Raw genomic sequence first — 17,317 nt, forward strand, 5'->3', positions numbered from 1 at the left:
ACTGTGAGGGCCTCGAGGGTAGGGACTAGATCTGACTCTAGTTTGTGTCCCAATGCTGAGGGTAAACAGCGGACAGTGTTTGTTGAATGACTGCAGGGACGGATCCCCTTTCTCCCTCTTGTCTTCCTTCTCCAGATTTCGGGAGTGTGGAAGCAGTGAGGGGACAGGAGAGAGAGAGAGGGACCTGGTATTCTGGGCGATGGTCTGATTAAACCGAGACCTTCACTAACCTGTGTGAAATGAAGTGATCAAGGTTTGATTGCCTAGAGCAGCAATTTTCAACCTTTTTCATCTCATGGCACACATAAACTAATTACTAAAATTCTGTGGCACACCAAAAAAATATGTTATATTTTTTAACTGTCTGACAAAAAAATATAGGTATAATTTTGATTCATTCACACCAGAAAGCTATTGTGTTGACTGTTATCATTTTTATTATTATTATTATTATTATTATTATTATTATTATCCTTTTAAATTCTTTATTGTTTAAAGTATTACATGAGTCTCCTTTCTTCTTCCATTGACCTCTCCCTGGCCTATCCCACCCCCCAGCACATGCCTTCACCCGCTGCTGTCTGTCCATTGGTTATGCTCATATGCATGCATACAGGTCCTTTGGTTGATCTCTTAGCCCCTCACTCCCCGCCTTCCCTCATAGGTTGGACAGTCTGTTCGATGCTTCTATGTCTCTGGTTCTATTTTTGTTCATCCGTTTATGTTGTGTTGTCATTTTTTTATTTGACAATCTAAGAGAAGATAAGTCAGTGCCCTGACTAAATAATCGGGTATTGCATGTTTTGAAAACTCTTGCGCACACCGGCTGAAAATCGCTGGCCTAGAGCATCATTTGTGTCCCGATCGGTTTCTGAGAAGGGCAGCTGGCTGCGGAGGTGCCGCTCACAGCCACAGCCTCTGGAGCTGCAAAGAGAGGTGATGCTCATGAGCTCTGAGACCCTCGGGCTCACCTTTCTCTAAGCCAAGAAGCCCTAGGAGGCATCAGCAGGTTTGGGTTCGAGGATTAGGACCCTGGGTTTCCCTCCACAGACCAGCCCCGCTCATATTTCTGTCTGTTCTTCTTCCCTCACCAGGTAAGAAAAAGGCAGCAGCATTGTTTGACAGCCAGGCCCCTATTTGCCCCATCTGCCAGGTCCTGCTGAGGCCCAGCGAGTTGCAGGAGCATATGGAGCAAGAACTGGAACAGCTGGCCCAACTGCCCACCAGGTAAGCCACGTAACAGGAGGGCCAGCCTGCCAGGAGGATCCCACTCAGGGTTCCAGCTACCAAGTCCCAGGAACGCCGCCTGGCCCGCACCCCAGCCTCTGGTCAGAAGGCAAGGCCCTGCTGCCGTCCTCCACTCTGCTTTCCGTCCTCCCGCTGGATAGTGCTGCCACTCTCTGCTGGAGGAGAGTGACCCCTCTCCAGGCCTCTAAAGCATCGGTTCTCAACCTGTGGGTCGCGACCCCTTTGGCGGTCGAACGACCCTTTCACAGGAGTCGCCTAAGACCATCCTGCATATCAGATATTTACATTACGATTCATAACCGTAGCAACATTATAGTTATGAAGTAGCAACGAAAATAATTTTATGGTTGGGTCACAAGATGAAGAACTGTATTTAAAGGGCCAGAAGGTTGAGAACCACTGCTCTAAAGGGCACAAGAGCTAGAAAGGGATTAGCCACTGCCACAGTCCCTGCACTGCACGCTGGGCCTCGGGGCAGGGCAACAGCAGCAGGCCTGGTAGCCCCACCGGAAGTGCGGGCTGGTGCTGTCCTCCAGGGGAGTAAGCACTACCTCCCCTAGGAATCTCCGGGTCTGGAAGGTGACAATCTTGAGAGTGTGTTCAAGCGTGTCCCCCACTGCTTTACCCCACCTCCCCTGTCCCTGCCTCAAGAACTGGGCGGAGCCTCCTGGACAGCCTTGTGAGGAGCCAGGTTATCAACAGAGCAGAGGAGGGGTGTAACAAATTACCCCAAATCTCGGCGGTTTAAAGCAAGCATTTCCTTATGTTCATGGATCTGTGGCGTCAGGAATTGCCACAGCACGGAGGGGATGACGCCTAAGGTGTGGGAAGACTCAATAGCTGGGAGCTGGGATCCCCTGGAGGCTCTGTCACTCCCATGTGTGGTGGTGATGTTGGCTGTCACCTGGGACTCCAGCTGGGGGGCTGTGACCGAAGCTCCCACACACGGCTTCTCCATGTGGCCGGGCTTTCTCGTAGCAGGGCAGCTTTGCGATTGCTGACCTTCTCATATGGTGCTTAGAGCTCTAAAACAAATGCTCTCCCCAACGATATGGAAGCTGGGTCACCTTCCAGAACCTAGCCTCAGAAATCACTTAATGTCACCTCTGCTGTACTCTACTGGCCAAGGCAGTATTAGCCCACCCAGATTCAAAGGGCAGGGACACTCACTGCCACGTGATGGGAGCAGGGCAAGCTCATGGAAAAGCATGGGCGATGGGAGATATGGCTGCAGCCATCTTTGGACCATCCATCTGCCACGGAGAACAGCCTGCCCCACCAGTTCAGCTCCAGTCATCAAACCAGAGCATCCTCCTTCCTGCTGCCCTCTCACCTCACCCCTGCGCAGGGTGCGGGGGGACCCCAGGGTGCGTCAGAAATGCTGGAGCTCAGTGTATGGGAGTCAGTAGAACCAGGCAATGGAAACGCTGAGGGAGGGAGACTGGTTCATGGGAAGGACTGGAGCTGTGGGAGCCTCAGGGAGCCACCAACCCAGGCACGGAGCAGAGAAGGCCCCCCTCCCGAGGGAGGCCAGGCCCAGCTGAATTCTGAAGGAAGATTAATTATGTATCTATTGCTGTTATCCCCAAATTGAACAGTTTGAAACAACATTTATTATCTCAGTTCCTATGGGCCAGTTCAGGAACGGCTTACGCTAGGGAGCGGCAGGGAGTTGCGGCTTCTGGCTGAGTCTCTCCTGAGGCTGCGGTCCTCTGAAGGTTTGCGGGGACTGCAGGGCGGTCCCCAAGATGGCTCGCTCACGGGCTGTTGGCAGGAGGCCTGGGGTCCTCCACAGCGGGGCTCTCCACGGGGCCGCTCGAGTTTCCCTGTGACGTGGCAGCTGACTTCCCACAGAGGAAGCGATCCAGGAGAGAGACAGAGAAGGAAGCCACCATGCCTTGTATGATCTGGCCTCTATCTCTTCCAATGTAGTCTACTCTATTCATTAGACGCAAGTCACCAAGCCCAGCCCACACTCAAGAGAGGAGGATAAAACTATAAGCTCTACCTCTTGAAGGGAAGGGTATCAAAGAATTTGTAGGGATACTTAAAACTACCACAAAAGACTATACTAATAAGAACAATTATTATCCTGTTGAACACTCACCATGTGCCACAGCATACAGTGGTAATGCATTGCATTAATTTATTTAATCTTCACAACAACTCTCTGGGGTAAGTAATAATCATTAACTCCATTTTACAGATGAGGAAACTGAGGTACAGAGGGGTTAAGGGACTTCTCTAAGGTTGCACAGCTAATAAAATGGTAAAGATAAGATTTACACTCAAGCAAGCAATCTAACGTGTGTCCATGCTCTTCACCACACACACACACACACACACACACACACACACACACACACACACACACACACACACCCTGGAAGGGGCAGACATCCATTTGCAGTTGAGTTCCACCCCTTGCCTGTGCAGGAGGGTTTCTGGGTAATGGGCTCCCAATGGGAGACTTCCCCTCAACAGGAACAGAGACTAGAGGCAGAGATGGAGGGACCTGCAGAGCCTTGTAAAAGCAGTGCACCCCTAGGAGGGCCTGGAGAATGGGGGTCCACGCTTGCTTTCTGCCTCCTCAGTGGGGGCCACACTACAGCCTTGTCCCATGGCCCCACCCCTGCACTGCCCAGGACGTGACTTCTCCCACAGCCTTTCTTACTCCACCCCCATGACCCTACACCTGTCCCTCCTCCCCCACATCCCCTCAAAGCATCCCCTACTTTCACACCCTTACTCCACGTCCATTTCCCATCCGAACTCCCACATCCGCACCACCCCTCACGTCTCTGTGCTGCCTCCCCCACTTCTGTGCCCCTCACGTCCAGGCCCAGCACCCCCTAACCTCTGGCACGCCCCCCCCCCCCATGTCTGACAGCCGGACAGCGGGATCTGCACAGCAAGTGAAATTCCCGTCGGATCGATAAAGCCGAAGCGCTGGCGGCGACGGGTCGATGGTTTTATCTGTCTCGGCCCCGCCGAGCCCGGCGCGCTGACAGTCGGACCGGCCGGCAAAGGCGTTCAAGGGCAGCCGCGCCCGCAGCCCCCTCCCCTCGCCGCCCCGCTCCCCTCCCTGCGGCCGCTGCGCCCACCGGGCTGCGGGCTGGACCGGCCCGCCGCCGCCGCCCTCGTGATTTATCTGGATTTTTAATTGGAAAAAATTTGCGAATTAATTGATTTCAGGAACTTGCCAATTAACATTGTAATTGGGTGCGTGATAAATTCCCTAGGAGCGTGTCAGCTCCCTGCGGGCTAGCGGGGAGGGCCCAGCCTTGGCTGCCCTTGCCCCGCCCCTGCCTGCTCTCTGCGAGGCAGGAGGAGAACAGAGGCTGGAAAAAGATGTGGCGCCTGGTTCCTGCTCCTCCTCTCGCGGCCCTCAGCTCCCTGAGCTGAGAGTGGCCTTTTACCAGCCATTTCACAGATGGGGAAACTGAGTCCTGCAGGCGGGTAGAGCCCAAATGAGGGCATTCCCCCATCCAGGGCACAAGGCTGGAGGCTTCCTCCCCAGCACTTTCCCCTCTGCTGCATGTTTCCTTCCCCTCCCTGCTCCCCTTCCTTTTTCCTCTTCTCTCCAACCGTTCCCTTTCCTCTCTTACCCTGCCCTTCCTCCCTCAGCCCACTTCTGCCTCACCCAGGAGGGACTGTCCCTCCATCCACATGGTTGTTCCCCAAGGAGCCCTTGGGGGGGGGGGCTGGTGTTGTGCCCTCTCCTTCCCTGTGTCCCCCACCCCAACAGCTGCTACTTCAGATCTCCCCCAGGGCCCACAGAGAAGCGGGACCTTCCAGCTCCCAAACTAGGGCTGGCCGCTTTTCACAGACTCAAACACATACATGATGCACAGGCGCGCGCACACACACACATTCCAACACCCATGATGAGCTCACACACCCGAGAGAACCACTTTCCACAGGCACACGGGCAGGTGGACACCTACAGGAAGAAAAGTCAGACCTCCGACGGCAAAAACTTACACTCTTCAAAGTCCTTTCACACTCCAGCTCAGAGGCGATGTCCACACACCCTCCCTCACCCCATCCTCGCCCGTTCCCCTCCCAGTCCTGCACAGGGTTCCCTTAGGCCCCAGGATCGGCTAGTTAGAACAAGGAAGGCAACCTTCGACTGAGGACCGATAGAGGAGGGCCTCTGATGCTGGAGGGCTGTCCTAGAGGTAATGGGGAAGTAGAACACAGGTGAGCCGGAGAAGCTGATGAGGGTGCTGAGCTGTAGCAGAATCACTCTGGAGGCCAGTGTGGGCGTGAGTTGGAGGAGAAGCAGGGAGGCAAGTGAGGAGGTTGGGCCTGTCCAGGGGACAGATGATGAGGCTGGCCTAGCACTAGGTCAGTGGGAAGAGGGAATGATGAGAGAGTGGTGGAGGAAGACGCAAGAGAACTTAGCTGATGACTCAGCGGGTACTTACTAGGAAGGGCTTTCTGACTTGGGTGGCAGGAAGGGTACGATGGCAGAGAAGCAGATGTCTGAGGGAAGGAGACGGTGGACAGGGCTCTGGCAGGCTAAGCCAAGCTGTGATGGTGGAGACTGGATGTGTACTGGCAGACAGGCAGGAACACAGATGGGAGCTGGAGATGGAAGGGCCGGTGGGAGGAAGGGTTGCCCAGACTCCTTTGTGGCCCTCAGGCAGGAGTTCCCACCCAGAGGAAAAGGCCTTGAATGTGGAGAGATTACAGGAACCTGAAAGGGAGGCTAGGCTTGGCTGGGCCTGAGCTCAGACACCTCTTCTGGGAGGCTTCCTGAGCCACTCCAAGCTCTGGCCTCTAGACTGAGAAGCTGGCTGTCTGGTCAGTGCTTTAAAGGGGCTGGAAGGACCCAGAGGGAGGCTGGGGAGCGTGGAGGAGAGGCGGGGTGTGGAGCTGGCAGTGCCCCCACCCCCACTTAAGCCTTATTTAAGGCCGGCCTCGGTGTTTGGTTGGGTAATGAACTAGATAAACAATTCCCCAAATAGATTAAAACGAAGTGTAACTTACAAAGGCGGCTGGTGATGATGGTTTATTCCCGGGCAGTGCACCATTTCTTTATTTCCAAGGATAATTCAGTGTAAATCACCTTAATTAAAAGTGTCAGCCCAGCCCATGAATATTGTACTTAGGAACGCGTTTCCTGGGTCCCAGTTATAATTTAAAACCCATGGATCACTAGGCAGCGAGTGACTGAGGAAGGGAGGAAATTGTTGGGGGCGGTCTGTGGAAACAGGGAGGGACGGAAGGCAGAGCTGAGTGGATGGGCTGGGCGGGAGGCGGGCTGCCTGCAGCTCTGGGGCTCAGACCTTTCCTCGCCAAGGCGGCCCTTCGCCAGACTCCTGTCTCCAGGGGGCCAAGCACATCTGGAGGTGATCAGGTAGTTAGAGGAAAGGTAGGGCGGCTGCAGGCTCAGAGAGAGGGAAGAAGTCTGGGGTAGTACCAGTCTAAACGAGGGAAAGGGAAGAGAATCGCCAGGAAAAGATCCAGGGAGACTGGACATCCGGACCCTCAGTGTCCCCATTTCTATTCATCAACAGTAAAGTAAAGCCCAGAGTCAGCAGGACCCTCTCCGAAGCCGAGAGAAAAAGATCTCATCCCAACCCCTGGGTATGGTTAGGGAGGCTGGAGGGCGGTGGAAACGCAGCACTTTGGGCTCCGTCAGACAGGAGCGCAGATCCGGGTTGTGTGAGCAGAGAGGTGTCCCTGTTCGTCAACTTTGTAAAATTTCTGTGAAGGGTAAGATAACACATATGACGTACCCAGCGCAGGCTGCCGCATGTGGTGGGGGCACCGTAATTGTCCATTTCTTCCTTTTCTGTTCCAACCTGATCCTGCTCAGGTAGTAATACTCCGACCTCAGTTCAGGGGTCTGGTGAGAACAACGTTATACAGCGGCTGCCTCACATCTGTATCTGCAGGGCCAAGCACAGTGCCCAGGGCAATGGAGGTGTCAGTTCTTGTTGACTGAGGGAATGATGACAGTCAGGAACTCACGAGCTACTTGCTCCTCAAAGGCAGCCCAGTTTCTTCTCTGGATCCCCAGTACCGAGATCAGGGCCAGACATGGAGCAGGAATACAAGGACCATTTATGAGCAAAGTGTAATTGAATGGAACCTGGTCTTTCTGCCTGTCCTCCCCGGTCTGTGATGCTCCCCCTGTGTGATGAGACAGGCAGACAGCCCTGTTTTACACGCAGACCTTAGGGGGCCCCTGCACTGTCACATACATATCTGCGTGGGCGTGTGTCCATGTGTCTGCCGTTGTGGGTGCCTGAGTGTGGGGGGGGGCGGGGGTCGGTTCTGTATCTACGCATGCATTTATGTGGATGTGGATTGGGAGCAGCTCTCCATCCAGGCAGGGTGACTGTGGTGAATGTGTCTTTATGGACATGTCTCTGGGAATAGGACTCTGTGCCTGTGCATCTGTTTGCTTGTCTGATCACCAGGTGTGACCACACGTACCTACATGACTGTTGAGAGCATGATAGAGAGACAATGGATATGAGTATATCTGCCTTTATACCAGGGTTTCTCAATCTCGGCACTATTGGCATTTTGAGCTGAATAATTCTTTATTGCGAGAGGCTACCGCATACACTATAGGATGGTTAATGTTGTCTACCCACTAAGTGCCAATAGCAAACTCCCACCCAGGTGATAACAATCAAAAATGTCTCCAGACCTTGCCAGATGTCCCCTGGGGGTAAATGGCCCTGGTGGAGAACCACTACTTTTTTCTGCATCTGCCTATCCCTTTGCCTGTGTGTCGGGTGTGTCCATGTCTCACCCTGAAGCTGCTCCCTGTGTATACACCCGGTGAGTCTGTATCTGCCCCCACGTGCTCTGCGTTGGGTGTGTGTCTTTGTGTGTCTGTAGGCATGTTTTACCTGGACAGCTTGTACACGTGTCTGTGCGGGGACCCTGTGTGAACGGGCTGTGTCTGCCTCCATGCGTGTATCAGCCAGCACCTCTGTGTGCATGTATTTGTGTGGGGGGGGGGGGTGAGTGAGTGCATGTGCATGAATGTGTGAGCACAGATGTGGTGAGCATAGCGGGGGCAGCAGGGAGGGAGGGACAGGAACAGGGATATTAATGTTTCTGAAGTGGATCTGATTTGATACGTCTTGTTCCATTGTCAGCATCTGTTTAGCGGGGATTTGTAATACTTTGTGGCTCTGGATCACTCATGCTTAGCGCGGGATGTGGCCTTGCATACCAATTTTGTTATTAAACACAGTCCTCGCCTCCCCCACAGCCCATCCATCACCTCCTGCCCCCGCCCCCGCCTGCTCCAAGCCACCCACCATATTTCAGGGCCCAGCTCCCGCCCGCCTGCCGCGCCCGATGCCGGAGGGCCTGGGGCTGACAAATTGAATCAGGGGGAGATCATTCCTGGCCTAACGCAGTTTGCAGCGTGTTGGAGGGAGAATTGACAAGAGCCATGTCAGCTCCATCACCCCAGTCCCCGAGGAGCTAAGAGCAGGCTGGGGACAGGGGGTGGAGGAAAGGGGGTATCCAGGACAGGCGGAATCTTCAGGGCCGATACCAGGAGTTAGGTAAAGCCTCTTTCCTCAGATCCACCGGGGAGCCTACCATGTCTAGTGTCTGTACCCCCTTCCCAGGAGCCAGCTCTGGTGCTTAGCCCCTGGTGGACACTGAGCTAGGCAGAGTGGAGCTTGGCCGAAATGGGCTGGACGAGGCTGGCTATGCCTTCTCTTTTTGGTGTCTTCTTGCTATTCTACTCTCGCATGCCCTGGGCAGCAAGTGGAATGGTCACCCTGTTCTCTTCTTTCTTGGCAGCAAGAATTCCCTTCTGAAGGATGCCATGGCTCCAGGTACTCCCAAGGTAGGTGGCCAACTGTGTGTTTTCCTCCTGCCCATCCTAACCTAGGCCCACCCAGAACTGGTTCCACTTGAGGATAAAAGGAGCTCTTCCTGGAACCCCAACTGTCTCTAGAGTTTCAGCGTCGGCCCGAGGCCTAGGGCTGCCCTGTGCGCTTGAGGGTATGTGTGTGTCATCTGAGTGTGAGCTCATCTGACTTCCTCCTCTTCCAGTTAGGACAGGGGTTAAAGCCAAAAATGGTCTGTGGGTGTGGGGGATCCAGACTCTAAAGCTAGGGAGACTCAAAGGAGGAAGGTGAACTGTAGCAAGTAAAGGGAAATATAGAAGTGCAGCTCAAGACAGATGGCACAGGCCTTAGAAGCCGGGAGAGAGAGAGAGAGAGATAGAGAGAGAGAGAGAGAGAGAGAGAGAGAGAGAACGAACTTTGTCCTGAGGGCAACAGGAAGCCAGAGAGGATGCTGGACTCATCTGGGGAGACAGTCTGCCCCTCTGAACAGACACTATGGGAGAGAAGTTTGAAAGCATCAGATGGAGAAAGGAAAAGTGAAGGACAAGTAGCCAGCTCAAAGGAGCGGCCAAAGAGGCCTCAGCACAATGACCTGACCTGTACCAAGAGCTCCCCATAGGTGGCCACAGAGGCAGATGGTACTGCTTCCTCAAAGGGGATGCTTTTGAGGGAGTGGGGACCTGGGGAGGAAGACTGAACCCTCGCTTAGTGAGTGCCCCTTCCTCACACCTCGGCATCCTTTCTCTTAAGTTCTCATATGACAGGAAAGGCAGGAATCCCTAGTCCTTTGTATAGGGAGTGAGGAGTGAGTGTCAAAGCTTTGGGAACGGGTGAAAGCAATGAGGGAGGGTGTATGGAGAGATTAGAGCAAAAGCCAAGAAGAGAATCTGGGGGGTCCTGCATTGGGGGTCAAGATAAGGTACAGCAGCCCTGGCCAGTGTGGCTTAGTCGGTTGGACTGTCGTCCTGGACACCAAATGCTGGCAGGTTCAATTCCTAGAGGGGGCACATGCCCAGGTTGGGGGTTTTATCCTGTGTTGGAGGCAACCAATTGATAGTTCTCTCTCACATCAATGTTTCTCTTTCTCTTTCTCTCTCTCCCATCCTCTCTCTAAAATCAATTTTTAAAAGACATTTTTTTAAAAGATAAGGTACGGGAGACAGGAAAGGAACAGAAGAGGAACAGTCATGAGTTAGAAGGGGCACAGAAGAACGGGGTATCCCAGAATCCTAAGGGGGAAAAACTCCAAAACCTCTGGTGTGGTCAGCAGTCAGAGAAGCTGGAGAAGGAGATTGTTGTGTTTAGATTGCTCAAAGGCCCTGGTGACCTCTGAGAGGGCAGTTTTGGGGAAAGGATCAATATTACCTCCAGGCGTGGTCCCCACTCCCCGGCAGGCCTTATAAAGGGTAGGAATGGACTTCGCACCTTCATTTGGGGGAACCACCCAACACACAGCAAACTAGTCCAGCCGAGGCCCGGGGAAGGCCCTGGCGCGGGAAGCAAAGCCCTCCCAGCCCTGCGAGAAGAGGCAGGGGTGACCGGAAGCTGTGGGTCATGGGGGTGGGGAGCCACACTCTGAGCCTGGCCCCGCTCAAAGCCTTCAGTAGTCGTGGTTACAGCAGCAGGTTGGTCATGGACAAGCTGCCAGTTCGGCCATTACAACCACTGACACCCGATATCTGAGCGTGGCTGGCGGGACTGGGACGGGGACCCCAGCAAGGCTGGGGTGCTAAGGACAGACACCTAGTCCCCAGGCTCACAATGCACACACTCCCAGGTCAGAGTCCACTGCCAGGAGGGGAAGATTCCTGCAGCTGCCCACACTCCAAGGCAAGGGCCATTGCTCAGCCCCTTCCAGACATGTGCTCCACCCCCAAAGCTGACATTTCAGGGTCTGTCCTCTGCCTTGACTGAGGCTTTAGGGAAGCAGGTCATGGATGGAAGAGGCACGCGGTAGAAGGTTCAAGCAAGAGACTGAGAAGACAGGGACAAGGAGGGAGGGAGGAGGAGAGGGCGAGGGGGCCTTCGACAAGATTGATGGCCTCGTTGCCATTAAGAAAAAAATTAGCCGGTGGCGGCTATCATATTAAAGGGTGAAGAAGCCGTGAATTATTTTCTTAAAGATCTTATCGCTTACAATGATAATTTTACCTTCCAAAAGGCCACTTTTAATGAGGCGAAGAGCCAGGCAAAAAGTCATGATTTAATGCCGGGATTTTTTTTTTTCTCAAAGCACATTTTACTGCTTTTTGGTCCATGTTTAAAAAGCGCCAGTGACCTTTTTTTATTCCACTTGCCCCAGGTGTAATGCTGAGGCCTCTCAGGGCTTCTAACCTAGAGAGGAAGAGGGGTGGGGGGAGACACAGCCTGAGCTTGCTGACAGTGGGGGCAAGGCTACATTGTTTCCCCTCCGCAGCATCCTCCTCCTACAGAGCAGGGGAAGGGCACTGCCGAAAGCCCACCTCTTTTCTGAGCTCGGGGCCAGGTCCCCTGGGCCGGGGTGGGTGAAGAAGGGGCTCCCAAAGCAGGGAATCCCACCCCAGGCCCTTCCCAGCCTCCCTGCTGCAGCTCTTGGGATGAGGCCGCGTCAGGGAGCCCTGCCAGCCAGCAGCTGCCCCCTCCCTTCCCGAGGCCCTTGCCTGAGGATGTGCAGCATGGCCACGGCATGCGGGTCACATCCTACGGCTCAGTCGGAGATGAAGGATAAATGGCTGCTCCATCTTTCCCAAATTGCTTTCTTTGGGCTGTCACTGGCGATTTGGCATGGTTTTCTAGGCTGGGGAGGCCTCCTAGGGAATTGTATGCTGCTGGCTCAGAGCTGCACAGGCTGGAGAAGGTGGGGGGAGAAAGTATGGATTGCTCTCAGGCCTCCAGGCCCCCACTTTGCAGCTGAACAGGCCTTGGCAAGAACCAACAAGAGCAGGCTGAACATGCCATGTGGTATTTAGAATTGTGATGCTCGCACACATTTTAAAGCGGACAGTTTATTAATCTAAACTGCAGGCGTATGTAGAAGAGGCCGTGTAGGATTGACATGGGGGGATTAGTTTTGCTGGGGGTTTTGCTAGGGTCATCGTCGCAGCGCAGGGATAAATGGACCCAGCGTACATCCCTGGCTGCCCGCAAGAAACTCATACATACTATTTAATTTACTGTCTCCATAGCGGGGCTGCCATCAGCCTGGATTAGGGGCCGGCAGGGTGGCCAGTATGTGGCTTCACCCCCAACCCTTCAGGGGGGTCCCAGAGTCTCTGCTCACTAAGAGAAAACACAGCCTGTATCGCCTCTGTGAATAGGCTGGGAGTCTTCCCCCCAGAGTAGATATGAGCTGGGATCTAGGAGATTTGGGCCCTCTCAGGGGGGTCTCTACCCATCCTGAGAACCAAGCCATCCTCTCCCACAACCACACTCCCAGGACCTGGCCACATGCCTTCAGAATCGCCAGTGGTCCCTCTATCCCTCCACCCTCCGCGCTGCCTCCATCCCAAAGCTCCACAGGAGTAGAAACTAGGGGCCTGACTGCAGGTCTCATTCCGCTGAGGCCACGTGTCCTTTTTCTCCTTCCAGTCCCTCCTGTTGTCTGCGTCCATCAAGAGAGAAGGCGAGTCTCCGACAGCATCCCCACACTCATCGGCCACCGATGACCTGCACCACTCAGACAGATACCAGGTGAGGAGCGGGTGGGATGGGCATGAGAAGTAAGTTCACTGGCTGAGGGCTCAGCGGGCATGCCTGGTACTCACTCCTCCCTCCTCAGGAGGCAAGAGGAGGGGCCTGAACTCTTTTTGGTTCCCTCTATGTCTAGTGCCCCTAACTGACCCGGAAAGGCACAGGTGTCAGGGACTGTGCCTTAAACAGATGGACTTTAGGGAGACATAGCCAAGGTCCCCAGGCTCTGGTGGGCTCTCAGCACCTCTGAAGCATCCCATCCAGCAGGAGGCATCCTGTAGGGTTCGGAGTCATGACGGACCCAGAGATAGCCCGAACTACCTGAAGACTTCACACTTCAAAACCATGATCCCCCTGCCCTGGATAGTTTGGCTCACTGGATGGAGCGTCCGCCTGGGGACTAGAGGGTCCCGGGTTCGGTTCTGGTCAGGGGCATGTGCCTTGGTTGTGGGCACATCCCCAGTGGGGGGTGTGCAGGAGGCGGCTGATCAATGTTTCTCTCTCATCGATGTTTCTGATTCTCTGTCCTTCTCCCTTCCTCTCTGTAAAAAATCAATAAAATATATTTAAAAAAACAAAAAAAAAAAACACCATGATCCCCCGAGCAAGCAAAAGCCATTCAGTCCTGCCAAACCTTGGTATCGGACCCAGACAGAGCTGTGGGGTGGGGGGGTCACGGGAGTGGGAGGGCAGACATTGCCTGTGAGTGCCTTGGCAAACAGGGAAGGAAATAATCACACAATCCTAAGTCATCAGAGCAGGCCTAAGGGCAACATCCTAGCTCTGTTTTGACCTTCTTTGTGATAGGAAGGAGAAAGAACTTCCCCCCAAAGCTTCTCCTTCTGAGGAAAGACAGGGCCCTGCCTTTAGGCGCCCCAGTCAGATGGAGAAAAACAGGGCCCTGCTCCAAGGAACACTCGTCTATATGGCAACAGGCCTTCTCCAGGAGCCCCAGTGCAAAAAGGGAAAAACAGTCCTAACTCAGAAGCCCTGATCTGATGCAGAAAAACAAGGCAGCGGGGACCCATACCTGGGGTAGGGAACCAGGATCACTGCTGGCACCCGTGAAACCTTTGCTGGAATTAGAGTTCTCTCTGAACACTCTTTTCTTCCAGCTGACACAGCCTGGCGTCAGGGTGCAGAGCTTAGGGGTGGGCAAACTTTTTGACTCGAGGGCCACAATGGGTTCTTAAACTGGACCGGAGGGCCGGAACAAAAGCATGGATGGAGTGTTTGTGTGAACTAATATAAATTCAAAGTAAACATCATTACATAAAAGGGTACGGTCTTTTTTTCCAATAGTTTTATTCATTTCGAACGGGCCGCGGGCCGTAGTTTGCCCACAGCTGGCTTAGAGAGTGGAGCGCCGGGGTGGGCTGGACACCAGCTTCTACTGGCATCTCCTCCACAGGATGCCTTTGTATGGGACTCAAACTGCACAGCCCAAAGTGCCACCCCGGGAGGGATCCCTGCTCTCAGGAACCCTGGTTTGAGAAAGGCACTCAGTCTGGGACCTGGGAGACATAACCCTCACCCAGACAACCCTGGTTTGAGATGGAGGAAAGACCCAACCCTAGGGAATTCTGCTCTGATGTGGAGACAAGGCTCTGTCCCAGAAAGTCTCCCTCAAAGGTATGGACAGAGCCCTGCTTCCAGGGACCCATCCTCTCAACTTCAGTCACAGCAGTCAGCCTCACCAGCTGACGAACTCGGACCAGAGTCACCGCCAGGCCGAGGCATGGGTGTTCAGGCATGGGTGCTCAGGCATGGCACCAAGGCCTTCTGTGACTTCGATTCAACCCGTATCCCCAGCTTCCATTCCTAATACTGCCCTCCATGAATCTTATGGGCTATGCTCGCCGAATTAATGCTAACTACTCCCTGATTATGCCATTCCTTTTTTGCCTCTATGTTATACACATGCTGTTTCTTCTAACAGGACTATTTTATTTTTTTACCCTTCAACAACCTGCCCAAATCCCATCACCTCTAGGAAACCTTTCTGAGTTAGCTATCTCTTCTCCTGACCCCGATGTGTCCCTATTATTGCCCTTACCAACTTCTGCTGTGTTCACCCATTTAGGTACGTTTCAGTTATCTCCTGGTGTATAATAAACCACCCCAAAACTTAGTGGCTTAACACAATTTATTATTTCTCATAATTCTGTTGGTTGACTAGGCCTTTCCTTACTCCTGCAGCTCATTCAGCTGGAGGACTGGCTGGGCTAGAAAGTCCCAAATGGCCTCCCCACATACCTGGAAGACTGGGGGGCCTCGGTTCCCTTCCACATGGCCTCTCATCCTCCAGTAGGTTAGACCAGCTTCCTTACTTGGCAGTCTCAGGGTAGTGTCACACCAAGAGGGCGAAGGACAAAGCTACAAGGTGTCTTGAGGCCCAGACTCTGGAATTCACACATCACTTGGCAAAGTGTCACAAAGCTAACCCCTGATCAAGGGATGAGATGTAGTTCTTGATAGGAGCAGGTGCAAAGAATAGTGGCCACGTTTAATCTATCACAATGAGCCTGATTCTTCCACTAGACTTGGAGTCCTTCCAAGGCAAGGACCTTGTCTTATCCTCCTTTACTCACACATTCAGCTGTATTCACTCATGCTCAGCGCAGTGTCCTTGCCTTCAAGGGGTTAGTTACATTTGCAAACAGATAATTAGGACCCAGTGTTCTAAGTGCTGTGACAGGGGTTTAAGTTTCTAGAATTGCACAGGGGACAGAGGAGAAAATCAGTCAGAGCAAGCTGACAGAGGAGGTAATAACTGAACAGGGTTTCAGAGGTAAAGTAGGAGTTCACTTTGGTGAACAAGGAGTAAAGGGTATTCTAGATCAAGGCAACACTATATGCAAAGGGCAGAGCAGTATAACCCAAACAATGCACCTAGGGACCTGCTATCAGTTCAGTTTTGTTAGAATGTAAAACACAAGGAAAATTGGCAGGAGATGAAGTTGGAAAGTGCCCTAGGGACTAATTGAGTATCCTATCCCCTGATCTTTATACAATGCCTGGCAGGTAGTAATTGCTCAATTGTATTGGATTTTTCTTTTTTTAAAATATATTTTTATTGATTTCAGAGAGAGAGAGGGAGAGAAACATGAATCATTGATCTGCTGCCTCTTGCACGCTTCCTACTGGGGGCTGAGTCTGCATCCCAGGCATATGCCCTTGACAGGAATCGAACCTAGGACCTTTCATCTGTAGGCCGATGCTCTATCCACTGAGCCAAACCAGCCAGGGCAGATTTTTCTCTTTTTTGATCATCAAACTCAGTCTCAAAATGAGGGGGTTTGGTTTCTTGTTTGGAGTCCCATTTATTTAGCCCCTGCTGGATTACCCAACCTCTTAACCATTACATCACTTTACCCTCATAAGCAACTGTACAAGCTAGGATTCACTGCCCTCCAATTTATTGCTAAGGAAACAGGCCTAGAGAAAGGAAGTGACTTTTCTAAGAACACATATATTCTTAAGAGTAACAGAGCAGAATTTGAGTTTGAGTCTGTCCATCCCTGAATCCTAGACTGTTTCTCAGCCCTGCACTGGGCTCAGGGGCTTCCCTCATGTTTCCTCGTCCCCTTCCCACTATTATTTCATGCATGCTAAAACCCCGTTCTGGGTGACTAGATAGAGATGACCTCCCAAGAAGGCACAGGTATGTAACTAATCAAAATATATAAGATCAGAGGGAAGCCAGGGGATTATGAACACTCAGAGGAGGCACCCTAGCTGGTTTGGCACAGTGGATAGAGCGTTGGCCTGCAGACTGAAGGGTCCCGGGTTCGATTCTAGTCAAGGGCACATGCCCAGGTTGCAGGCTTGATCCCCAGTAGGGGACATGCAGGAGGCAGCCAATCAATGATTTTCTCTCATCATTGATGTTTCTATCTCTCCCTCTCCCTTCCTCTCTTAAGTCAATAAAAATATTTTTTTTAAAAAAAGATCTCAAGCCCTAACCGGTTTGGCTCAGTGGGTAGAGCGTCGGCCTGCGGACTGAAAGGTCCCAGGTTCGATTCCGGTCAAGGGCATGTACCTTGGTTGTGGGCACATCCCTAGTAGGGAGTGTGCAGGAGGCAGCTGGTCGATGTTTCCCTCTCATCGATGTTTCTCTCTCTCTCTCTATCCCTCTCCCTTCCTCTCTGTAAAAAATCAATAAAATATATTTTAAAAAATAATAAAATAAAAAGATCTCAAACTAACCTTATATCTCAAAGAAGTATGAAAAGAACAAACTATAAATAAACATGATTAAGCTAGTTTGTGTAAATGCAGCCTAAGGCAAAATGTGAAACTAAGAATCAATAGTAGAAATGGCCAAAGTATAAACAATAAAACATTTTTTGAAAAAGAAAACTCAGAGGAGGCAACCAACCCCACCTTGAGAGAAAGTGAAGCCTTCCAGGCTGGGTGGGGTGGGGGTGGTGATCCGCCAATGACCTTGTATGCATATATGCATAACCTATGGACGCAGGCTAGGGCTGTGAAGGGGGGGGGGGGGGCAGGCAGGAGGCGGGGCGAGCCAGAAGGGATCAATGAGAAAAAAGGGACATGTG

The 17,317-nt window shown here is 52.6% G+C and overlaps 1 protein-coding gene across 1 annotated transcript in view; it reads left to right on the plus strand.

Moving 5' to 3' along the window:
* LOC132231217 (E3 ubiquitin-protein ligase RNF220) overlaps positions 1-1,364 on the plus strand; it is a 195,203-nt gene extending 193,839 nt beyond the window's left edge. The window contains exon 2 of the mRNA XM_059689973.1: positions 1,095-1,364. Coding sequence (XP_059545956.1) covers positions 1,095-1,231 — 137 coding nt within the window. The 3' untranslated portion in view covers positions 1,232-1,364. The remainder of the gene's footprint in view (positions 1-1,094) is intronic.
* Positions 1,365-17,317: the final 15,953 nt, after the last annotated feature.

The sequence above is a fragment of the Myotis daubentonii genome, chromosome 3, assembly GCF_963259705.1.
Source record: "Myotis daubentonii chromosome 3, mMyoDau2.1, whole genome shotgun sequence".
NCBI lineage: Eukaryota > Metazoa > Chordata > Mammalia > Chiroptera > Vespertilionidae > Myotis > Myotis daubentonii.